Source organism: Mesoplodon densirostris, chromosome 4 (genome assembly GCF_025265405.1).
Source record: "Mesoplodon densirostris isolate mMesDen1 chromosome 4, mMesDen1 primary haplotype, whole genome shotgun sequence".
Classification (NCBI taxonomy): domain Eukaryota; kingdom Metazoa; phylum Chordata; class Mammalia; order Artiodactyla; family Ziphiidae; genus Mesoplodon; species Mesoplodon densirostris.
Genome location: NC_082664.1, coordinates 75,968,062 through 75,994,300, shown reverse-complemented (window position 1 = coordinate 75,994,300; position 26,239 = coordinate 75,968,062). Strand labels below are relative to the sequence as shown.

At 44.7% G+C, this 26,239-nt stretch overlaps 1 protein-coding gene across 1 annotated transcript in view; it reads left to right on the top strand.

Moving 5' to 3' along the window:
* The window catches only part of LOC132488085 (dehydrogenase/reductase SDR family member 2, mitochondrial-like), a 170,565-nt gene that overhangs the window by 75,197 nt on the left and 69,129 nt on the right, over positions 1–26,239 (top strand). Inside the window, 7 exon segments of the mRNA XM_060096067.1 lie at positions 18,324–18,376; positions 19,379–19,397; positions 19,400–19,556; positions 20,291–20,398; positions 20,515–20,635; positions 21,183–21,242; positions 21,244–21,303. Coding sequence (XP_059952050.1) covers positions 18,324–18,376; positions 19,379–19,397; positions 19,400–19,556; positions 20,291–20,398; positions 20,515–20,635; positions 21,183–21,242; positions 21,244–21,303 — 578 coding nt within the window.

The following is a 26,239-nucleotide window of genomic DNA, read 5'->3' as shown; positions in this document are numbered from 1 at the left end:
TTAGGTGCTACTGACGTAACTGGTTAAACTCTTTCTCACTGCAGTTTAACTGTCTCAGACCGAATGGCTATTGAAGCTGGAGCTTTAGAAAACTTGGTAGAAAAATACCAGGATGGTAGAAAATATTGGCTATTTCTTGTGTCTCTGTTTAGTAAGGTCTTACAAAACACAGACAGCTTTGATTTGAGCTGAGCTGGCTGAAAGCAGAAAAGGGACAACACGGAGACCCCCTCTGCCTGTGGACAGGATTGCTGAGGCTGGGTTAACCGTGCTTCTCACAGAATTGCAAAACCCAGAATCTCTGCCCCTTCTAAAATTAGCATAAAAGGCAAGGAGATGGGAAATCAGCAGGGAGATAAAATTGGGACACCTGAGAGGCCAGACAAATCAAGAAAACCAGATTCCCTGGTCCCTTCCCACATCTCTCCTTCCTTGAACTGTCTAAGTAATCCTTCTCTCTCTATACGGGGCCAGCAAGTGGGCTGCAGCCTGGTCACATGTGCAGGTTATTCTGCCTCACTTATTCTTTCACAGTTGCATTTAAGCCTGAGGCTAAGGGCAAAGTTCCAAGGCTTATGGCTAAGAGAGAGAACAGCAAGGGTAGGGCCCAGGTCCGTGAACACACAGTTCTTAAGTCTATACAGTGTTGGGAGAGTTGACTAGCAGTGAAACCTCAAACCTGGACAAAAGGGGAGGGTATGTTTCCTCAGCCTCAAAGGTGACCCTAGACCCCCACCTCTCATAAACTGTGCCAGCAGAAAGTGGGCTACTATAGAAGTTCAGGCTCTAACAGGGATCTTTTTGATGACTCTTCTATTCCCCTCTCAGTCATGGCCATGGAAGGCAATGGACAAAAGAGTTCTTTGAGTGGGCGGGGTGGCAGGCAGTCATATTGGCTGACTAATAAACTCCTTCCTCCATCCTACCCCTGCCCAGAAATATATACTTTGGATTGGTGACTGTTGTTTGTTTCCCTTCCTTTTCCAGGTGATAGCTTTTTTGTTCATTAATTAAAATGTTTTTCTATTTTTCCTCCATCATTTTTTAATCTGTCAGGAGTGTTGAAATGTATCAGTCAAAGTTTGCATAGACAAAAAGAGTAAGATTTGAAAGTGAGAGGAATGCACTTGTTTCAAGGATCTGGATGCAATAACTAGACATGACATTCAGTTGTTTCTCTTCAAGAAATGGTGCATTTTCATTTGTAAATGGGATGGTTGCATCGTATCAAGTGGGGACATTTTTGATTCTGTACATATGGGCAAACGGAATGTTAAGCAGCTAAGGTGTGGAATATAGTAGATATATATTGCTTCTCTATCCAGAATCTCTTCTTTCAGGGAAACATCCTTCCCCTGAATATAGGCTATGCAAGAAGAATACTCCATTCACCTGGCCACAGGGTTTGATTCAAGGATGGACACATGACTTAAGATGGACCAATCAGAATTCTTGCTGCATTGCCCTGGAGCTAAGATTTTTCCCATTCTTCTGATTTTTATAATTCTGAGAGTATTTGAAATGCGGTAGCTAGCTACATGCTTCTTGGAAGAAGTCTATCTGAAGGAAGAGGCCAACACACAGATTTAAACAGCTGAGAGATGGTGAGAGAAGGAAGAAAAAGGAGATATGAGATAGATAGAGATTCTGACCATCTTCTGAAAAGCAATTTCTGAGCGTCCCTGGATCTATTAATAACTATGATAGAAGCCAATTCTATTCTGTACTTTCCATTTCCATGCTGAGTCTGAGTTCGGTTTCTGACACTTGAAACAGAGACGATCCTGACTCATACAGGAACTAACCATTCGATCTTTCATATGAGGCAACCTGGCTTCTGTCCCCCAACTCCTCCGTAACTGCTCTTTGCCATTCACTCTTGACTGTCTAGTTTCTAAATCTGATGAACCCTTTACCATCCTGGTTCTCGAATCTGATGCTGCTTATAATGTTTTTTCTTGAAATTCTCCTTCACTGCCTTTTAAGAGATGTGGTTCTTTTTGTTTTTCTTCTTCTAACTTTTTTTTTCTCCTCAACTTATTTTCCAGACCAGTGTTTATCTCTAAGATGACTTGCTCTTCAGTGTTATATTCTTGACCCCCTTATGATCTCATGAGACAGCTTCTCCCAGGGTAATCCATTCACTTCTAGAGCTTCTGTCGCTACTTACACACTTCAAGATCCTCATCTTTAGTCTAGAGCCTCTTGGTCTCTACACTCATATATTCCACGGCCTACCAGGGTATCTTTTCTCAGATGTGCTTCAGACACCTCCAAAACAGCATCTCCCAAATCTAATCTCATTGTTCATCTACCCAAATGTGCCCTTGTCCTAAGGTTCCAATCATAGTGACTAGGACCACATTTAAGTATTTGCCTCTGTTAGAAATCTGAATATTATTGCCGACTCCTCCTCTTCTTTACTCTCAGCAAATTCTGTCAATTATATTCACAAACTTCACAATTATATTTCTCAAATCTGTCTCTGCATACCATACCGCCTTTGCTTTCGTTTGGTCCAGGACTATGCAGGCTCTGCATTGCACAGCTCCAGGAACAACCATCCCTAGACATCATGGGGAATGGAGTCATGATGGTAATGGTCCTGGGGGAGACCCTCATACTTTCTCACTTAGCTTACTGCTGCTGCAACTTTCTAATATTCTCCTCACTTCTAGGCTCATTTCTCTTTAATCTTTTCCCCAAATATGGCAAAAGATTTCTTCTAAATGCAACTAGAAGTATATCACTTTTCTGCTACAAATCTCATTGCTTGCCTGACCTTTCCACCTTAATTTTTCACCACTTTAACTATCTATATTTTTGCCTTACTAAGTATTTGGACTTCCCCAAATGTCCCATGCTTTTCCTACCCTCTGCATTTGCATATATGCTCTCTGTGCTTTGAAAATATATCACTCTTTATCTTGCTAACTTATTTATCCTTTCAGATGCAACCTAGGGTTAATCTTCCAGGCCACCCCAGTTTGGGTTATAATCTTTCCGAGGTCTTATAATCACAACTTACATTGCCTCTATCACAGCACATACTACACTATGTTGAAATATGCATTTCCTTAACAGTCTTGTCCATCAGATGTGAATTCCTTAAGGGAAGAGACCTTGAGTTATTTATCTGTGTATTCTCAGGGCTTGGCATGTCACTGCCTATTAAATGCTCAATAATTTTAAGAAAATGGTGGGCCTCCCTGGTGGCGCAGTGGTTAAGAGTCCGCCTGCCGATGCAGGGGATACGGGTTCGTGCCCCGGTCTGGGAGGATCCCATATGCCGCAGAGCGGCTGGGCCCGTGAGCCATGGCCGCTGGGCCTGCGCATCCGGAGCCTGTGCTCCGCAACGGGAGAGGCCACAACAGTGAGAGGCCCGCATACCACAAAAAGAAAAAAAAAAAGAAAAAAAAAAAAAAGAAAATGGTAAAAAGAAAAACAATTTTTTGGCATCTGTCAACTGCTTGCTTGCCATTCTAGTCACATCTATCAGGAAGATGGAAGGGAAGGGAAAATATTACTCATTGATTGCCATTTGCTCCCTTAGCGTTTGTCGAGTCCCTTCCATTGTCAGTCACCATGCTAGGCACTTTCACACAATCACATCACTTAGTCAGTTCAGTCTCACTGTCAGGAAAGCATTATTTTCATTTTAGACATAGGGAAATTTTATGCAGAAGCATGGAGTTTGAAGTTAACCTACTTAAGTTTTAAGTTCAATGACTTGGCTGTTCAGCTAATAATGGTGATGGGCTTACAACTCAAGTGACCCCTTTTCAAAAACCATGTTGGTATCAGTGCTTCATATTTTCCCAACGCTGCTTTACAGATTTTTTTTTTAAATGACACTTCCTGTTCAAGATGGCAGGCTGAGTACACGTGTTTGTCTCCACTGACTCTGGAGACATTATTGAAATAACAGTATAGAAGCACAAAAACCATCCGCATAAAAGTGAAGTGAGTAGAAGGAGACAGAGGTCATCAGTTGACCGTGTCAATTATAAATCCATTGCCTTTCTGCTCCAAACCCACCCATTGTTGCCCTGCTTTTGGTGCTGAAACATCGCCCCCTTGCCAGCTGACATGTTGTTAGACTTTATCACAGGGCACTGGAGCGACACTAGTGGAGGAAGGGGTATTTCCTCCTGTTCTAGCAGGCTTTTGTGGTCCAGCACCTCCCCACACACTGCTTCTCCTGACGCTCCAAAATGCAGTTTTCCAGTAAGTTCCAACAGCGTCACACCTCTGCACGTATGGCTTCCACCAGCACCTCTCTGATGGCTTTGCAGTGAGTTCTGAGGCTCAGAACCTTCCTGAGATGGTTCCCCCTGGCACCCCTGAAGGTGACTCTCCAGTAATTCTTCCCGGCATGGTACCTCAGCTGAATTCACCATCCAGTGAGCTATAGCCATGCTCTCTCCAACCATATATGGATCAAACTCCTGGGGGAGGGGACCATTTTCCAGGTTTCTTCCTTCCTTGGGGACTCTGCTTCAGCCCTGTGGTAGTGGCTGCTCTCTACGTCTCCTATTCTTGGCTCCAAAGATAAAGTCAGTGTATCTATTGTAAAGAACAACAGGGATATACCAGTAATCAGAATGACTTGGCTCGCAGAGATTTTGGCAGGAGCTAACTGATCACAGTATTTATAGGAACAAAATAGATGGACATCTCATTAGAGGATTGTTTGATCTATATAAAGGAAAAACTCTAGTCTGGGAGTAAAAAAAAAACAAAAAACCTGATTTGAGTCACCGCTGTGGAGAGTCATGATTTCCTACTCAGTTTCCAGATCTAAGTCAATTTATAGATCCAGAGCCCTTTGATTGAGAAGGGAGCTGGATCCCCTTGAAGAATAGCTCTGCATCATTTCCAAAAGTACATACCATCATTTCCACTTATACATACCATAAATCTTCTTCCCCCAAAGTACTTGTGATCATATTTTAGGTTACTATTCATTGGAGAAAGACAATACCCAGACATTTCAGGGATTACTAGACACTGGCTCTGAATTGATGCTAATTCCTAGGCACCCAAAACACCACTGTGCCTACTAGTTAAAGTAGGGGCTTATGACGGTCAAGTGACCAATAGAGTCTGAGCTCGTGTGACTCACAGTAGGTCTAGTTGGTCCACAGACTCACTCTGTTGTTATTTTCCCCTTCCTAAATGTGTAATTGTACTAGACATAATTAGTAACTTGCAGAATCTTCACTGTGGTTCTCTGACCCATGTGTTGAGGGCTATTGGGATATATCCCATAAAATTAAAGATCTACTTGTACCTCTTTGTTCATTGCAGCACTATTTATAATACCCAGGACATGGAAGCAACCTAAATGTCCATTAGCAGAGGAATTGTTAAAGAAGATGTGGTACGTATATACAAAGGAATGAAATTGTGTCATTTGCAGAGATGTGGATAGACCTAGAGACTGTCATACAGAGTGAAGTAAGTCAGAAAGAGAAAAACAAATATTGTATATTAATGCATATATGTGGAAACTAGAAAAATGGTATAGATGATCTTATTTGCAAAGCCGAAATAGAGACACAGACGTAGAGAGCAAATGTATGGATACCAGGGGGAACAGGGTGGGTTGGGATGAATTGGGAGATTGGGATTGACATTTATACACTACCATGTATAAAATAGACAACTAATGAGAACCTACTGTATAGTACAAGGAACTCTACTCAGTGCTCTGGGGTGACCTAAATGGGAAGGAAATCCAAAAAGGAGGGAATATATGAATACATATAGCTGATTCACTTTGCTGTACAGCAGAAACTAACACAACATTGTAAAACAACTATACTCCAATAAAAATTAAATAAAAAAAGATCTAAATGTAGACAAAATTAAAATTTAAAATAATATTTAGGAATAATCTTAAAACGGATGAGACATTCTTAAACATGGCATGAAACTCAGAGCTTATATATGAGAAAGATAAATGAAAAAGATAAATATATTTGGCTACATAACAATTGAACATTTTTGCATGGCAAAAGGCACCATAAACAAAGTCAAAGACAAATGATATACTGCAGCAAATATGTGCAACACATATTATTGATAAAATATAAAGAGCTTCTATAAATTGATTCCTCCCAAACCCCAAACAGTCCAATAGAATAGTAGGAAAAATATGAGTAGAAAATTTACAGAAGAATATAATCAAATAAATGATTAATAAACATGAAAAGATACCTAACCTCTAGTAGTAAAGAAAATTCAAATTTAAGCAGATATGAAATAACATTATTAGTGTTAATTATATTATTAATGTACCCCATAATCTTCACCCTCTCTCCGAAATAAAAAGGAATCTAAAACTAGCAGCCTTAGACTTCCTTGGTGGTCCAGTTGTTACGACGTTGCACTTCCACTGCAGGGGGCACGGGTTTGGTCCCTGGTTGGGGAATTAAGATCCTGCATGCCGCACAGCACGGACAAAAAATAGAAAAAAAAAAAATGTAATAGCCTGGTTTCTACCTTTTTGCTCCTTTCTCTAGACTAGAAAATGTATACAAAATATGATTACAAATGCATAGAGTTTTGTATTTGATGTTTGTTTTTATAAAAATGATATATATTTCTCTACAACTTGCTTTTCTCACTTGACAATGTATAAGGACCATCCATTCAAGTAAATAATACATACATAATTCATTCTTTTGAAAAGCTGCATAATAATCTATTCAATGGATGTGCTATAATTTATCTAACTTTTCATCCATTTTTCATTGCATAGAAAGCAAAGTAGGTAATATAGAAAAAGAATAACAATTAGATTGTCATCAGATTTCTTGTCAGGAATAATGGATGCTAGAAGACAATGCATTTAAACAAGGATGTTTCAACTGATAAAATTGTATAATTCCTGAAGATGATACAGCAGTCATAAACTTTTATGTTTCAAATACAACAAAGCCTGATGACTTTTGCCAGGCCACATAACCCAGACATGGCCACACTGGGTTTGCACACTTTCTTTGAATCTCTATACACATTATTACCCAAATAAGCAAAACTTAAAAAGCGTTACCATTAGTGAAGGAAATGGGACCTTATACACCGTTGTCTGGAGGGTAAAATGGTACAGACTTTTGAAAAGCAGTTTGACAGCTGCATTAAGACTTTAAAATATTCATATATGTTTCCTAGCAATTCTACTTATCTGCCTTTAGCCTAAAGATTTCATCAGGTAGGGGAGCAAAGCTTTATCAACAAGGATAAACACAGCATTATACATAATAAGGAAAAACTGAAAACATAAATAAATAAACATAAATAAAAAACATAAATAATGAAAACAACATAAATAATTCAACAACAGGAAATTGTTAATTAATTGTAGATCATCTATTAGGTGGCATATACAATCTTCTGAAAATCATATTTTAAAAGACTATTTAATGCCATGAAGACTGCTCAGGATATAATATTAAGGGTAAACACGAAACAGAAAAGCATGGGTTTCAAAATACTTCCAGTGCTATGGGGTAAAATACTTTGTAGGCTGGAAGTTTGTTACTTTACTATCTACTTAGACTTTCAGTTATAAAATGAAACAAACCATCACAGAACACTAGGATCAACTGCAAATTTGTAAAAACTAGATATTCAAGGAGAAGGTGTTGGCAAAGTTCATTGCGTAAGTAAGGATATTGGTGCTTCTGCAGAGGATGTGGTTTGTTCTGTTAGTCTGTCAATCAGCTAGAATTGCAGAACAATGTTCTGGGCGTGGCAGACACCACTCAGAATAAGCAGTCACCACAGTAAAGGATTTGAATGGTGCAATGTCAGAAATACAGATAAGTATGTTACCAACTGAAACATAATTACAGCCATTACAAAGTGCACTGAGTAAAATGGAGAATCATGGCTGTGTTGGTGGCTTGAACATCAAATGACACTCTTGATGTGGGATGCACATACCTCCTAAAATCTCTCCATGGGTGACCCATTCTCCTCCCCTAATTTTGCACTCATTCCCTCTTGGAGCTTTCCCACTATCACATGGTAGTGACCCCTACTTCGACCTCCCTTCCTACTACCTCCAAAGATAAGGCGTCTCAGTGTGATGGAGCCAGTTGTAGACAGATTCGGAGGGCTGGCCTTTGTTTGGGTCTGGGCTATGTCCATGTGTGTGATTTGTGCAAACAGAAAGTCTGTTCTGATGCTCTAATGACTCAAAAAGAAGACTAGGAGGTAGAATAGGGAGGGGAGGCTGAGCTCATTGGAATATTCTGAAGGGGATGTGAGAGAAGAAGGAATGGGGGTTGAAGCTAAGCCTTAAATGTCTATGTCCATGGGAGACAGTATCTGGGAATCTACAGAGAGGAGCTGCTGCTTTACGAAGCTCCCCATCCATAAATCAGAGAAGGGTCATTAGGATCCACATCTCAGGGAAGGTTCTGTGCTCTCCAGAAAGGCAACTTATCTCCTAGGAAAGGTGGGTGGGAATATCCCCCCAGGGCTGGGACTATAGACAGGAATTTATCTCTGCCTAGCTTACTCTCTATCCCGCAAGATGCCAGGATTGTATTGTGGGAGCCTAGACGTGAGGGATGTGCCTTGTTCACCACCGTGAGTGACCAGAGTGTGGCCAGTGAGGGGCTGTTCATAGTCCCGCCCAGACTGCAGTAATGGTGTGTGTGTGTGTGTGTGTGTGTGTGTGTGTGTGTGCCTGTGCTCTTCTAAAGACTCATTTCTGGCCCTGCCTGGTTACCCTTTGGGTACTAGGTCCTTATCCATGGGAACACTGACTTTCCCCCTTCCTTCCTTCCTTCCTTCCTTCCTTCCGTCTTTCTTTCTTTTCCTTCCTTCCTTCCTCTTCCTTCCTTTCCTTCTTTTTAAATTGAAGTATAGTTGATTTACAAACCTCCTTCTTTCTTTTTAATCCCTGAGGATAAAATGCTAAATCTCCAGTCCAGGCTGCAGAAGCCAATAGCCACTGACCAAAGAGGCACTAGTGGGCCTGCCACTCTCCACTTTCAGAGGCTCTGGGCTTTCCTCTCCTCAGAACACAAGGTCAGGCTGGGCCAAGGCTCCTTAGGATTCTGCTGTGGGGGGAGAGGAAGCCTGATCTTATCCCTTAGGGAACTCCTTCTAGAGTTTTCCTACTGATCCCTATGTCTAGGAAGTGTGGCTGACGTTTGCACAGCTGATTAGGACCGTGGTAATCGTTCAACAAATCTAAGAACAGGCCAGTTTTCATACAGTTTAAGTGTGCAACTTAGCCGAGGTCATCAAATTTAAAAAGCAAATTTTGCTACTGGAGCTTTAAATGTGTTGCCATTTGAAGATAGTCTTTCAAAATCCTCTGTGGTAAGTGTTACAGAACTTTTTTTTTTAAAGACAGTCTTTGTATTATAAAAGCAATGCTATTCCTAGAAAATCTAGTAAGAGAAGTAAAGTAGAAAGTCAAGGGAAAGAAAACACCTGAAGCTCCATCACCCATCAAAGCTCCATCAGAAGAAAATTACTTTTGATGTTTTTGTAAATTTCATTTCAAATTTATTGTTGATTTGTTAAATTCAATAATTTCTGCTTTAATCTTTTAAAATATCCTTTCTTTTTTTAAAATAAATTTATTTATTATTTATTTATTTATTTTGGCTACGTTGGGTCTTCATTGCTGCACACGGGCTTTCTCTAGTTCCGGCGAACGGGGGCTACTCTATCGTTGCAGTGTGTAGGCTTCTTATCGCAGTGGCTTCTCTTGTCGGCGGAGCACGGGCTCTAGGCGCATGTAGTTCATGTAGCTTCATTAGTTGTGCCTCTCAGGCTTAGTTGATCTGCGGAACGTGGGATCTTCTCAGACCAGGGCTCCAACCCGTGTCTTCTGCATTGGCAGGCGGATTCTTAACCACTGTGCCACCAGGGAAATCCCTAAATGTCCTTTCTACTTTGAGTTTATTTGCTTTTTTTTTTTTTTTTTTTTTTTTTTTTTTGCGGTATGCGGGCCTTCCACCTCTGTGGCCTCTCCCGCTGCGGAGCACAGGCTCGGGACGCGCAGGCTCAGCGGCCATGGCTCACAGGCCCAGCCGCTCTGCGGCATGTGGGATCCTCCCGGACCGGGGCACGAACCCGCGTCCCCTGCATCTGCAGGCGGACTCCCAACCACTGCACCACCAGGGAAGCCGCTATTTGCTATTTTTTAAAGTAGTTTCTTGGATGGAAAATATACTTCTATAATTTTCAATCTTTCTTAAATAATCTGTAATTACAGTATCTAAAATTATATATCTACGTGTTTTTTCTGAGCAGTGCTTTGACCATATCCAACACACTTAAAAAAATTTGGCATCGGGCTTCCCTGGTGGCGCAGTGGTTGAGAGTCCGCCTGCTGATGCAGCAGACACGGATTCGTGCCCCGGTCCGGGAAGATCCCACATGCCGTGGAGCGGCTGGGCCCGTGAGCCATGGCCGCTGAGCCTGCGCGTCCGGAGCCTGTGCTCCGCAACGGGAGAGGCCACAAAAGTGAGAGGCCCGTGTACCGCAAAAAAAAAAAAAAAAAAAAAAAAAAAAAATTGGCATGTTCTCATTTCTTTCTTTTTCTTCTTTTAATATTTATTTATTTATTTTTATTTTTGGCTGCACCACATCTTAGTTGTGGCACGCAGGATCTTTTTTTTTTTAGTTGTGGCGTGCGGGCTTCTTAGTTATGGCATGACGCCTTCTTAGCTGCCGCATGCATGGGGCATGTTTTAATTTCCTCTTTAAGTGAAGAATTTTGATAAGGGCATTTTGACAAAATTTGTGTCATTTAATTATCCAATACAGCAGCCACTAGCCACATAGGGACAGTGAGCTCTTGAAATACGGTCAGTACAAATTGTAATAGGTTTAAGTATAAAATATACACTAGTTTCAAAGATTTAGTATGAAATTTTAATTATTTTTATATTGATTACATATTTAAATGGTAATATCTTTTATATACTTGGTTAAATAAAATATATTAGTAAAAGTAATTTCATGTTTCTTTTATTTATTTAATGTAGCTACCAGAAAAATTTAAATTACAAATGTGGCTTACAATTGGGATTCATATAATATTTCTATTCAGTTGTGTTAATCTATAGCCTTATTTTTTTCATTGGAACTATTCAGAGACAGGTGTATTAAATTAATCTACTGAGATTGGGATTTGACAATTTTGAAGTTACACAGATCTCTAAAGATTCATGATATATAATCTTGGTGGAGTGTACCTTTTATCAATATAAAAGACTGTATCCTTATTTGCCCTTTTTAATGCTTTTTGCCTTGAATTCTCTTTTGCTCTGATTTTAATGTTTCTACATTGGCTTTCTTTTGGCTAACATCTTACATAGTATCTTTCTCTATTGTTTTATTTTCAAATGTCCTGAATCATTTTGTTTTAGGTGTGTCTTTGTAAACTGTACACAACTATTTTTTAAAAATACAATTGAAAGAATCTTCAATATATTAATTCAGCTCATTCACTTGTGTTGTGATTATTAATATATTACAAATGGTTCCTGAAAACTTCTTTTCTAATTCCGGAGGCATTGTTATCTCTTTCCTGACTTCTGATGTATTGGATTGGTGGCCTTCCGTTCTTCTCATCCTTACTCACGGTGGGGGTGAGCACCTGTGTTCTTGGCTGCCTGGCAGAAAGGTAGAGACTGGAGAAGAGACATCCCGCTGGAGCAGCGTCTGCAGAGTCACCCAGCAGCTGTCTCCCCCTCCTGCCTCTCTGCATTGCACCTCCTGGCTCAGAGCACCATAGCTGCTCCCACCTTTTGACACAGTGCCTTTTCCAGGGTTTGGGGATATGGTTTCAGCTAAGATGGCTCCACTCCTTACAAATTCTAGTCCATCAAGGACACCACTTCATATTTTCATGGGCTGCTGTTGATTTTTTTTCTTTTTCTTTTCTTTTTTCTTTTAACCTTTTCCACAATATCTAGTGATATAATGTGGAGAGACAGGCAGAAGTATGGCTTCATTTACCATCTTTATCTCATTATGGTATGTTCACTTTCTGGCTTTTTTCTCATGTATTTCTTATTTTAATGTAATTTTGCATACACAATTTTGTGTCCTGATTTTCCATCTAGCATTTTAACTTAAGAATCTGCCCTGCACTATTATAAACTACTTAAAAACTTCATTTTTAGTGTCTATAATATCCCATCAAGGAAAAATGTCCAACATTTCCTTGTTATTAGGAATTTAGGTTATTTCCATTTTTCTGCTATTATTAAAAGATGATAAAATTACTTGTTCATATAGCTAGCTATATATATATATATTTTAACATCTTTATTGGAGTATAATGGCTTTACAATGGTGTATTAGTTTCTGCTTTATAACAAAGTGAATCAGTTATACATATACATATGTTCCCATATCTCTTCCCTCTTGCGTCTCCCTCCCTCCCACCCTCCCTATCCCACCCCTCTAGGCAGTCACAAAGCACCAAGCTGATCTCCCTGTGCTATGCGGCTGCTTCCCACTAGCTATCTATTTTACATTTGGTAGTGTATATATGTCCATGCCACTCTCTCACTTTGTCCCAGCTTCCCCTTCCTCCTCCCCTCTAGCTATAGTTTATATTTTGAATTGTAGCCTTGGGTGGAGGTGCCACTGTCCTTATAGATTGTTAGCAAAGAGCTTAGGTCATTGCAGATTTACTCAAATTTTAGTAAAACAATATATGTGCTTGGAGCATACACGTTTTTCTGTGCTATTGCAATTCTTTGAGATCATATGCCAATGAAAACCAGGAGAATAGGACAACTCTTCAATGGACATAGATCTGGATTTAGGAGATAGTATCCTAGCTATGTGGATGTCCATGGATGCTGGTAGAATGTTCTTTGTTGTCATCACTCTCAGAAGGATGAATTATAACAAAGTTAACCACATTTTCTGAACCACGATGGGAACACACCTCATATATTGCCCTGGTCTGACAAATGTTCTACATCTGTACTGTTCAGTATGATAGTCACTAACCACATGTGGTTACTGAGCACTTGAAACGTGACCAGTCTAAGTTGAGAACTGCTGTAAGTGTAAAGTACACATCGGATTTCAAAGACTTGGTATGAAAGAAAAAGTTAAAATACATCATTAATAGCTGTATACATTGATTCCATGTCAAAATGATATGTGCCTCATATTGTATTTCTATTGGACAACACTGCTCTATTTCATGCCATCTTAGAAGCTCAGAGATGTACAGGACCACAGATACAGCTGTTTCTTACCTCCTCTGGCTGTAACACTTTATTATTAATTTCCTGACACTCCCAGTCCCCACTGCAGAGGCACCATCTCTTTACCCACGTCAGCAGCAGCTCCTTTGCTGTCCTTTAACTGGAGTACTTGAGAATTTGACAAGCTAAGGATCACGCTTTCCCTCCTGTTCTCTACTCCCTAGCACTCCTGCCTGCTGAAGGTGAGTGCAGGAGGCCCGCAAAGACTAATGTTATGTGCTAAAGAGCATTCTAAGTCTTTCTCCCTGAGGCGAACAAGTTTGGAAAAGCTTTGAAATGAAGAGCTTTAGATTAAAAGTGCACAATTGCATAAATCTCTCATGTAGGAACATGTAGATTTGTCCATTCTTTTATTCATTCAACAAATATTTATTTATTTTTTAAAAATTAATTAATTAATTAATATTTTTGGCTGTGTTGGGTCTTTGTCGCTGGTGCGGGCTTTCTCTAGTTGCAGCGAGCAGGGGCTACTCTTCATTGTGGTGCATGGGCTTCTCATTGTGGTGGCTTCTCTTGTTCCGGAGCACGGGCCCTAGAGTGCAGGCTCAGTAGTTGTGGCTCTCAGGCTTAGTTGCTCTGCAGCATGTGGGATCTTCCCAGACCAGGGGTCGAACCTGTGTACCCTACATTGGCAGGCAGATTCTTAACCACCGCACCACCAGGGAAGTCCCAACAAATATATATTGAGTGCTTACTGTGAGTCAGTCACTGTTCTGGGGTCTTGAGGTACATCAGTGAACAAAGCAGATAGAGATCAGTGCTCTCCTGGAGCTTATAGTCTAGGCAAGGCATATGGATAATAAACAAGAGACATTAGAAAAAAATAAATGACATAGTATGTTGGAAGGTGATAAGTATGGTGGAAAAGAGAAAGTCAAGAGGGATCCAGAGTGATGGAAGGAGAGGGGAGTAGAGAATGGCCAAGTTTGGCTTCATTGAGAAGTGACATTCAAGCAAAGCCTTGAAGAAAGGGAAGGTGAGAGATGTGTGGTTATCTAAGGAAAAAGCATTTCAGCAGAGGAACAGCCAGTGCAGAAACCTTAAGGCAGGAGTGTGCTCGGCATGTTTGAAGAACCCAAGGAGGCCACTGTGGCTGGGAGGAGAATAGTAGTAAGGTTGGAGATGCAAGGGGGAGCACAGATCATTTAGAGCCTTCTAGGTCATGGCAAGGATTTGGGTTTTGCTATGGTCTGAATGTTTATGTCCCTTGCAAAATTCATATATTGAAATCCTAAACCTCATGTTGATCTTTGGGAGGTGGGGTCTTTGGGAAGTGCTTAGGTTCTGAGGGTGGAGCCTTCATGAATAATGGGATTAGTGCCCTTATAAAAGAGGCCTGAGAAAACTCTCTTACCCTTTCCACTGAGTGAGGCTATAGTGAGAAGAAGTTGTCTGTGAACCAGAAAGTGGGCCTTTACCAAACAACAAATTTGCCAGCACCTTGATCTTGGACTTCCCAGCCTCCAGAAGGTTAGAAATTAAATTCTACAATTCTGTTGTTTATAAGCTACTAGCCTATTGTATTTTTGTTACAGCAACCGGAACGGACTAAGATGGGCTTTTACTCTGAATGACATGGGGAGTCACTGCAAGTTTTTAAGTAGAGGAGACACCTGCACCGGCTGACATGTTTAAAGGCTCACTCAGACTCCTGTGTTGAGGTTAGACTTTAGGCAGCCAAGGATGGAAACAGGGAGAGAGATGACAGAGGCTCCCACCAGGTAGTAGCAATGCAAGTGTTGGCAGTGTTACATTTTGATACATAGTGAGTTAGAACCAACAGGATTTTCTGAGAGATTGGATGTGAGGTATGACACAGGGAAATCAAGGATGACTCCAAAGTCTTAAGTCTGGGCAATTGGAAGGATGGAGTTGCCATCATCTGAGAGAGGGAAGGCTGAAGATAGAGCAGGTTTGGGGAAAATATGAGAAGTTTAGTTTTGATATTTATTAGTTATCTATTGCTACATAACAAAATACCCCAATATTTAGTGACTTAAGACAACCATTTATTAGCCCAGTTTCTGTGGGTCAGGAATGGTTTAGCTGTGGGTCTGGTTCAGGGTTTCGCCTAAGGTTCCAGTCAGGATGTCAATAGGGGCTTGAGGGCTTAACTAAGGCTGGAAGATCCACTTCCAAGATGGTGCACTCACATGGCTGTTGGTAGGAGGCTTAGTTCCTGGCTACATGGGCCTCTCTGTAGCTGCCTGAGTGTTCTCACAACTTGGTAGCTGGCCTCTCCCAGAGCAAGGGATCCAAGAAAGAGAGAGAGAGAGCAACCAAGATGGAAGCCACAGTGCCTTTTTGTGACCTAGTCCCCGGAGGTACACACCATCACCTTCACTGCACTAAAACCAGCCCACGTTGAAGGGCAGAGGAATTAGGCTCCACTTCTGAAGGAAAGCATATCACAGAATTTGCGGACATGTTTTAAAATTGTCACAGGTGTATTAAGTTTGAGGTATCTACTAGGTATCTCAGTGGAGATGTCAAGTAGGCATTTGGTCCACAAACCATAAATGCTGGAGAGGGTGTGGAGAAAAGGGAACCCTCCTACATTGTTGGTGGGAATGTAAGTTGGTCCAACCACTATGGAGAACAGTATGGAGGTTCCTCAAAAGACTAAAAATAAGGTTGCCATGTGATCCAGCAATCCCACTCCTGGGCATATATATGTGGAGAAAACTCTAATTTGAAAAGACACATATACCCTAATGTTCATGGCAGCACTATTAACAATAGCCAAGACGTGGAAGCAACCTAAATGTCTATTGACAGATGAATGGATAAAGAAGATGTGGTGCATATATACAATGGAATACTACTCAGCTATAAGAAAGAATGAAATAATGCCACTTACAGCAACACAAATGACCCTAGAGATTATCATACTAAGTGAAGTAAGTCAGAAAGAGAAAGACACATGCCATATGATATCACCTATATGTGGAATCTAAAATATGACACAAATGAACTTATCTATGAAACAGAAATAGACTCACAGACATAGAGAACAGACTTGTGGTTGCCAAGGGAGGTGTGTGGGGGAGGAATGGATTGGGAGTTTGGGATTAGCAGATGCAAGCTATTACCCAGAATGGATAAACAACAAGGTCCAACTGCATAGCACAGGGAATTATATTCAATATCCTGTAATAAACTATAGTGAAAAAGATTATGAAAAACTATATATATAACTGAATCACCTCGCTCTACACCAGAAACTAACACAACATTGTAAATCAGCTATACTTCAATAAAATAATTTTGTAAAAATGTAGACATTTAAATACGCTAGTCTGGGGTTCGAGAGAGAGGTCTGAGCTAGAGTCATAAATTTGGGAGTCCAGAGCATACAGATGGCATACATATTGGGCCACTCCCTCTCTCAATGAGAATGCACGGCAGTAGGGCAGACAGGAGCTGTGCACTGGCTGACAAAATGGCTGTGGTCACCAAGTCCACATGTAGCTGAGTAATGGGAGTACCCAACTGGGATGCATCCAAGGGATGTAGCATCCCCATTACAGAGTGGGATCTGCTGTTAATTTCCTTCCACATCCCTGCCCAATCCACTATCCTGTTACCCAGCTCTGGAAACTATCATCTTTCCAAGAGTGAGCTTCTGTCATTAAACACTCCCATTTCCCAGGAGGCAGAGTGAGAAGCTGGAAAGAGCAGGCGCTTTGTACTCAGACGTGGATTTGAATCCTGGCTCCAGATTTGTTTCCCTGGGCAGTTTGTGACTTTACTTAACCACTTCTGTAAAATATTATACTTGGATAATAATGCCTTTATGATAGAATGGATGATAGGACACTCTGAAGGCTCAGCACATAGTAGGTGCTCAGTAAAAGTTAGTATCTTTTTTTCTCAGACAGATTTGGAGTCTGGGACACTGGGGAATACATTTTATGTCCCATGATCAGGCTCCCAGGTGGAGGTAGGGAAGGGGCTGAAGCCATCACAACCATCTCTGTTGCAGGATCAGCTTCACCATAACTTGGCATCTAACCCAGGATGGGGCCCACGTGGTGGTCAGCAGCTGGAAGCAGCAGAACGTAGACTGGGCGGTGGCGGCGCTGCAGGGGGGAGCAGTTGAACATGATGGGTGTGTGCCACGTGGGGAAAGCTGAGAAGTGGGAGTCCTGTTGTCCATGCTGAGGGGCCAGGGATGGGGGTGATACAGGTGCAGAGATCAAAACACACAGACCCAGCCTAGGGAAGTCAAAACACTCCTTAACATAATTTTGGATACTTCCCAGTGCCAGACATATACCAACACCCCATCACGTTAGTCTGTGAGGCGCTCGATGTTGTTATAACAGCTTTACGGTGGGAACAGACCTTAAGTGTCAGGGATGACTCTGAACCGAGCTCTGCCTTGCTCCAAAACCCGCATTTTTAAACAGAACTGTGGCCCTGGCAGTTACCTGCAGGGTACAGATGCCCGGAGCCTGGTGAAGTTGGGACAATGCCCATGACAGGGGCTGCTCTGTGGACCGGAGCAGGGGAGATGCCAGGCTGGGGAGCCCATCGTGGTCACTGTGGGAGTGGGCGCTCTTCTTGGGGGCTCACAGGGAAAAGGTTGTTTTTGAAGAGTCTTAAAGGACAGTGGGAATCAGCCAGCTATGTTTTCCAGAGAAGAGACACCAGGTACATGGGACTTAAAAAGTGAAGATTTGCAAAAGTGAGGGAGAGCTAAGAAGAGGTGTCTGCCTGGAAGTATAAAGGGTGAAAGGAGAGAGTCCAGTAGCGCTGGGAGCTCAGAATTCAGGTCAAGTGCAGGGTTCTAACTTAGGCACCGTCCAGTTTTCTCCCAGAGTGTCTTAGGGTGACAGGAATCAAGGATGAGGCCACAGTGAAGCTGGCAGCAAACGGTCAGTGTTCCAGGACCCTCTTGGATTAGCCAAGCCCTCCCAGATGACTGTGGAGGGAGGGAGGAGGTTTCTGGTCCACAGTTTCCTCTCTTCTTCACCCTCTGTGCTGCCTCTATCTGCCCCCAGGCCCTAGACTGCTGGGGGCGTCAAATTCCTGGTGTGAGTGCTGCAGTCAACCCCCTGGTGGGGAGCACCCTGGGGGCCGGTAAGCAGGTGGGGGACAAGGTGAGGCCCCGGGAGCATGGAGCTGTGAGGTTCTCTCCGTCTCCCAAATCTACTCGCACACCTGCATGTGTTCCCAGCTGCCCCCTGTTCCTTGGAACCACAGCCCCCGGTCCCAATGGGTAGAGCGCACCTGGGTCAATCTGCCCAGGTGGCCAGTGATGCTGCAGATCTTCTCTACTTCAGCCTTCCTCTAAGCCCGAGATGTGACGGGACACACCCGCTCAGGGCCAGATCCTCTCTCTTGGCTCAGAAACCTGAGGCTGTTGTAGTCTGGACTCATTGGCACCCATTCTGATCCTTCCAGTCTGGCTGTCCCAGGGACGCCTCACCTGTCCCCAGACATGGCTGAGAAAAGGGACCCTTGCCCGGCATCCCAGATGGAATGCACTAAGCACAGCAGGGGCTCCTGCTGCCTCTGCAGACTCCCTGCCCCTGCTGTTCTGAGGGCACCATCCTGTCCCCTCCCCCAATGCAGGCAGAGGTGGGTCCTGTGATCAGGGAGAGCCTCTTTCCTCCTTGTTGAGTCTTCCTCTGCTGACCACCCCTTCCTTTCTCTCCTTGCAGACCGTGCCCCACTTCCTCTCTTTGGTTCTCACATTCCCTGGCTTTCCCAGCCAAGTTCCTCTCCCTCCCTCCTTTGCCCAGCCTCAGGCTTTTCTAGGAAAGTCAGATTTCTGCATCTGCCCCTGAAACAGCACCGTTGTTTACCTTGTGCAAATTCTCACCTCTCCTCATTAAAGCAGGCACTAACACCCCAGCTTTCCTAATGTCCTTTCCTGATACTATTTTCACTGACCTGGTTCTCTGGAGGGTGATGTGCCATGAGGAGAGTGTGGCGTGAATGACGGTGAGGGGTTCGTAAGCCAAGTGCTCCTGGTGGGCGAGCAGGTCCCTCAGACCCCTCCTCCGCACTCTGGGAGAAGACCATCCACACCCCCAGCTCCTCCCCATGGGACTCCAGGGAGCGGAGGTGGCTGCTTCCCCACCCTGTTCTGATTGCAGATCCTGGACGTGAACGTGAGGTCCCGGCTGTGCTGTTGAGCCAGCTGCTGCCCCTCGTGGAGAAGAGGGGGGAGGGCAGGGAGGGCCCGTGGAGTTGGGGGGACTCGGCCTTGCTGTCCTCTACGCCAAGGGGACACTTGGGGAAGGAGCCCGCAGTGGAATACCCCAAGGAGAGGAGGTAGAAAGAGTGTGCTCTGGCTGCCAGGGTCTGTTCCCCGTCACCTCCTGAACCACATCTGCAGGCTACTTTGTCCTGGGGGATGTGGCCAACACAGCGAAAGGGAGTGTCCAGAAGGAATGTGGCCAGCAGATTCCAAACCCACAGAGGAGCCCCAGTCACCCCTGACAGGCTGTGTCCTCTGAGAATGGCAGGGCAGATGCCAGGCCCAGGGCCTGGTAGTGTAACCCAGAGAGCCAAACCCCTCCAAAGAGGCCAGAGGAAGCCCCTTCAGTCTCTCCCCTGCACGCCTCTGGTAGCCAAGTTTTTCCCCCCTTTGCTTTTCACCTCTTCTTGTCTGAATCAGAAACAGTTCTAGATTTGAAACTCAGGTGACTCTAAACGTATTTCCCTCCTATGGGAGTGGCTGTCCCCTGGGCTGCACCAACCTCACCCTGACTCCAGGCTCCCAGCTTTGTCTTCCAGAGATCCAGCTACTGATTGGCCCTGCCCCTGTGACTGGTTCCAGGGAGTCCTGGGCTTTTCCAGCAGGGGAGGCTGTGTCAGCACCCTCTCAGGCCCAACACCCCCAAAGATTTTACTTCTCCCCAGAGACCCTGGCCCCATCCCCAATTTCCCTTCTTCTCCCATTATAGCTCAGTTCTGTCTCCTCGTCAGAAGCCCATTTTCTGGGAGCATCTGCTTCTCATTTGTGCTGACCTTTTACCTCATCACACCTGTCTGTCTTCTCACAGGGGAGGCTCTGCAGTGCTCATTGCCACTGCTGCTGTCTATGTACCTCCACACAGCGAGTGGGGAGCTTTGGAAGGGGGCAGTGGAATGGATGCCAGGGTGTTGGGGAAGTGAATATTGATCCTGTGTGATAAAAATATCCACGTGCACAACACTGAACATCTCTCTGGTCCACACTTAAAATCACACTCATTGCCTTTATCTCATTCAAACCCCACACCCTCAGGGCTGCCATGGATGGTTGTACAGGTTGTTCACTGTGCAAAGGCACCAGGTCCAGGGACAGGGACAAGTGGGAGCTGAAATCCAGTCTATGCTCTGCTCGCCAAGCCATGCACCCTGGAGAGGTACTCTATTCTCCTGAAGGAAGGGGGTGTCTTGAACATGCATTCACCAAGTCTGGCACCAGAGGGGCTGTAAGGGCTCAAAGGAGAGTTCTTTTAAAAACTCACACCAGGGGGCAGTATAGACATGGCATTCCTGTGACTGTCAACAGGCAGCGCTTATAAATCACATAGCAGATGAGGAAATTGAGACCTAGAGATCTTAAGTGACACTTGCCCAAGGTCGACCAAGTCATGGTACAGCAGGGGTCTGGCCTTGGGTCTCTTCAGTCCCATTCCCTGACCTTGCACCTAAGCTTTTCTCTCTGGGTCGAGTATAGACCAACATAGCCTCTGCCTTCCTGACTTTTCTTTAAGCCCGGGCTTCATCCTGCTCCTGCTTCTATTTTGTTCCTTGGTAATTCCCAGGGGTGGAGTGGGAGGCGCGTCTGAGTTGGGTCTAAGGGAGAGCAGCTTTATCCTCCACGGCCCTGGAGGTCCAGCAAGAGCTCCTCCCCTCACTGGCAGTGTACTTTTACTGTTTCTTTTTCCTTCTTAAATGCTGGACCAGTACCACCAGCAAACTGCCCCACTGGGACTTACCAAGTCCTTGGCTGTGGAGCTGGCCCCATAAGGGCATCCGGGTGCATGGTGTGTCTCCAGGACTTGTCAAGACTGACTTCAGCCGAGTGGTGAGGATTCAGCAGCTGCCAGCAGTTCCCATGCCAACCACCCTGTGCTTTCCCAGGCTGGGCAAGCTGCTCGGGGCTCTGAGAACAGCAGCCTCTCACTTCTCTGTAGCAGAATCAGGGCTCTGGCTTCTGTGAGAAGATCCAGTGGAATCCCCAGCCCCGGCCCTAAGCAGGGTCATCTTCGCCAAAAGGCACACATCTGCCAAGAGCAGCCACTCTTTTTTTCCCGTCAAAATCCTGTCTAGCACTGACTCTTTGAATTTTTTCAGGTTGAATATAATCTGGCTGTGCAAAACTCTTTTAAAAATCTCTGTGGGGGCTTCCCTGGTGGCGCAGTAGTTGAGAGTCCTCCTGCCGATGCAGGGGACACGGGTTTGTGCCCCGGTCTGGGAAGATCCCACATGCCACGGAGCGGCTGGGCCCGTGAGCCGTGGCTGCTGAGCCTGCATGTCCGGAGCCTGTGCTCCGCAATGGGAGAGGCCACAACAGTGAGAGGCCCGCGTACCGAAAAAAAAAAAAAAAAATCTCTGGATCGCAGAGGTAGGTGGGGTCCCCAGAGGAGACAGGACTCTGATTGCATCCTGGCTTATCAGAAATTCCTCTCAACGAGTCTGGGGTTGCACAGCCTGGGAGCCGGGAGCTGGAGGACAGGAGGAGCCTGGGAGGTGGGAAACAGGGATGGAGGTATGCTGGGCCCTCCAGCCAGGTCAGCAGGGAGACAGAGGTCAGAGTTCATTAGCACATGCACCGAGACTGCAGTTCTGTCCCCCTTCTATGCAGGGCAGGGCAGTCAGAGGACTGTGGGGACTCCATCCTTCCTGTGCTCTCCAGATGCCAGCTACATCACTGGGGAGAATGTTGTGGTGGCCTGCTTTTCCTTGAGGCTCTGATATCCACCACCAGGACCGGAGGCTGTTGCTCTGGGTTTGGATATTGAATTTCACCCTGGGAACCAGATGGTGATTGGCTAGGAGAATGAAGGCCAGGCCTCTAGGAGGTGTTGTAGGTGAATTCTAAGACAAATCTAGTGTAGGGTATGGAGGTGGGGAGACAGAGTTGCTGCTGAGCAGTTGCTGAGCTGAAGTCTTGATTGATTTTGTTTTTTTGTTTTTTTTTACTGGCAACGAACTTGTTTTGAAACTCTTAACCTCAGCTTCCTTGTGAAGTTGGCAAGTATGAGCAGCTGCTTTGCCTGCAGATGCTATCCCTGCATCAGTGGTCCATTTCCTCACCACTACCCCCTTCCTCAGGAGAGCCTTCCTCCACGTATGTCACCAGCCCTCAACTGAAACCGTGTAGCTCTGATTGGGACTTGAACCCACGTGCTGGGACTCAAACCTGGCCAAAACCCTGCTTGGGACTCGAACCCATGGTTTTTTAATTAGAATCACTGACCTGGTGTCTAGACTTACTGAGGCTCAGGTTCTTTGTGTCTCAGCACAGAAAGAATTCAGTGAGAGACAAAGTGATAGGTAAGAAGTGGATTTATTTAGACAGAAACACACTCCACAGACAGAGTGTGGGCCATCTCAGAAGGTGAGAAAGGCACCAGGGTATGGGGTTGTCAGTTCTTATAGGGGTGGGTAATTTCATAGGCTAATGAGTGGGAGGAGTATTCCAGCTCTTTTGGGAATGGGTAGGGGTTTCCAGGAATTGGGCCACCACCCACTTTTTGATCGTTATGGTCAGCTCTGGAACTGTCATGGCACCTGTAGGTGTGTCATTTAGCTTGCTGATGTGTTACAGTGACCGTATACTGAGGCTCAAGAGCTAGTGGAAGTCTGCCACTTGTCCACTATCTTGGACCCATTTGGTTCTAATAAGTTTATGTCATGTCCTCGGGATATGTCATTCTTTCAAAAGTTGTGCCCTGCCCCCCTTCCCTCCTGTTTCATCCTGAGATGCCGGTGGGGGGAAAACAGTCTTTGCCTGGGGAGTTAGGGAGGTGGTAATTAAATGTCTTGCCCAGTCGCTCAGGAGCACACCCAAGAGCCTGTCCCTCACAAGGTTAGTGGCTCCAAGAGGAGATTCATCTCCTCTTACATGTCTCCCTCCCCACCTCCCTGCCTGGGAGCCATGGAAATAACCTGGATGAGGAATGGACGATCTGCTAAGAGTCCCTCCTCTGCCACTGTCTTTACCTTTTCTGGTCTTCATTTTTCTCAGCTATTAAATAACGGGTTGGGTTAATAGCCCCCACCCCTGCCCCCCTCTATTTTTCTGTGAGACTCCCTCTGTTTCCTGACCCTCTAGCTTCTGGGTCCCACTGGTCTCGGTGGTTCCAGCTCCCCTCAACATGTGCCACTCTGAGCCTTGTCACCACCGCAAGGTTATGGCCTCTCTCATAAACACGTTCCTATCAAGGAGCAAAGGAAGCTGGAGAAATCTGGGTCTCTCAAGGGGCGGTGGCTCAGACAGACCCCCAGCTTCACCCCACACAGGGGGTGCCCTTCCAGTCCAGTGGCTGTTACACTCCAGTCCTCACCCACATCCTCCTCAGAATTCACACCACCAGCTCCACCACCTTCATCAACACCGAGCCGTGAACCTTCCCTCACACGCCTCCATGGCTGGCCCAGGCCCCCAGTTTTCCCCAATGGCTTTTGAAAACTGCCACCACTTTTTCCTTACAGCTTCACTTTTATTCACTCTGAGCAAGGACCTTGCTGCACACTTCACAGAGAGAACAATGGCAATAATGAAGCAGGAGGGAAGGGGGCAGGGCACAACCTTTAAGAGAATGACATAGTTATAGGTCATGACAAAAACTAGTTAGAACCAACTAGGTCCAAGATGGCGGAAGATTTGACTTCCAGTGGACCTTGAGCCTCATTATACGCTCATTGTACTACATAAGCATATGCTAAATGACACACCCACCAGTACCATGACAGTTCCAAGGCTGACCATCAGAGATCAAAATGTGGGGGACTTTCCTGGTGGCGCAGTGGTTAAGAATCTGCCTGCCAGTGCAGGGGACATGGGTTCGATCCCTGGTCCAGGAAGATCCCACATGCCACGGAGCAACTAAGCCTGCGAGCCACAACTACTGAAGCCCGCGCGCCTAGAGTCCGTGCTCCACAACAAGAGAAACCACCACAATGAGAAGCCCGCACACTGCAAAGAAGAGTAGCCCCCACTTGCCACAACTAGAGAAAGCCTGCCCGCAGCAATGAAGACCCAATGCAGCCAAAAATAAATAAATTAATTAATCAAAAAAAAATGTGGGGAGTGGCCCAATTCCTGGAAATCTCTGCCCCTTCCCCAAAATAGTTGGAATAATCCTCCCACTCATTAGCCTATGAAATTACGCAGCCCATAAAAACTAACCATGCCATATTTCGGGCCTCTCACCTTCTGAGGTGGCCCTCAGTCTTGTCTGTGGAGTGTGTTTCTCTCTAAATAAATCCGCTTCTTACCTGTCACTTTGTCTCTCACTGACTTCTTTTTGCGACGAGATATCAAGAACCTGAGCTTTACTAAGTCCTGAGAGGCGCAAATGGGAGGGGATAAGGGGATATATGTATTCGTATAACTGATTCACTTTGTCATACAGCAGAAAGTAACACACCATTGTAAAGCAATTATACTCCAATAAAGATGTTTAAAAAAAAAAAAAGTCCTGAGACCAGGAATGTGATATCAATTAAAAGAACGTGGGTTCAAGTCCCAATCTGAGTTGCATGGTTTCAACAAGATGGCACTCATCACCTCTCCCCACTCTGGTCTAAAACTTACTTGCATTGCTTCTATTCCTCCCCGAAAGCCCACACATCGGTGAAGGAGGTGCATGTTTCTTCCCTCTCCAGGGAACTCCTTCCTTACCCACTTGGGATCTCATTCACTCCCACCCCTCTAGGCACCTTATTCCTTGAAATTTCTTCTCTCTTATCTGCAGCTTCAACCTCTCAGAGGTTTAAAGACAAAACAAAATCATCCAACAAACAAAACTCATATCTCTGATCATCCTGGAGCCATTATATTATTTCACTCCTTCCTGTAATAGTTCCTTGCTCCTGTGCCCTCTGGGGGGGTTTTCTCATCATCAGTGCGCATGCTGAAGTTTTCTTTTCCTGCCTTTTGGGGTGTTTAGGAATTTAACATGTAGATCCCTGCTGCTCTCCACCTACTCAGATACTCAGCAGGGTCTTCAAGGGTTCTTCCACAGTCACAGAAGTAAGCCTCTAAGTCTGTTGCTCTTTTATTTTTTGTTTTTTTCTTTTCTGTCTCAGAAATTGTTCATTTCTGCACTAAGTCTACAGTGTCCCGCCTATGGGTTTCACAGCCTGCCCGATCACCTATTCTGTCATTTGAGTCCCGCGTCAAGGAAATTTTCCTTAGGTATCTGGGGGTTGGGGGGTGGGGGGAGATATCTGCCATGGATCTCCTTTCTGATTCTGGAAACAAGTTAGTGTCCATAAGTGTCACCTTCCAGACAGGCTTCCAGGACACACTCATGACATTTCTCAAGAGAGTTTAAAGTGTGTTACCCACTTGGACCGTTCACAGCAGAACTGGGGAGGCTGTCTCGGCCTGACATTTTGGGGCCTTAGTCGTCCATTTGGGGCTCCAACCAGGCAAAGTAGTTTCCTCAGCTCTCCCCTGGTGGGTATCCTAAGGCTCATGAAGGGGCAATCTGTGTCCCACAGCCCCAGCCAGGAAGCATTTGGCCACCATGGTAAGGAGCCATGTCTGGACCTGAGAAGTGGAAAACCTCACACCCATTGGGGGAACAAGGGAATTTACAATATTGGAATCCCTTCAGTAGGGCCTCCAAAATATGGATTGGGATTTCCAAGCTATCTATATGTGTATATGTAGAAGAAGGGTCATAACAAGAGTTCCAAATCACTATTTCTTAGGCTTCACCCCATCAGCTCCCAAGGAGCTCCATTGGCTTCACAGGCTTTTGCAGGAAGGACCTTTCTCTACACAT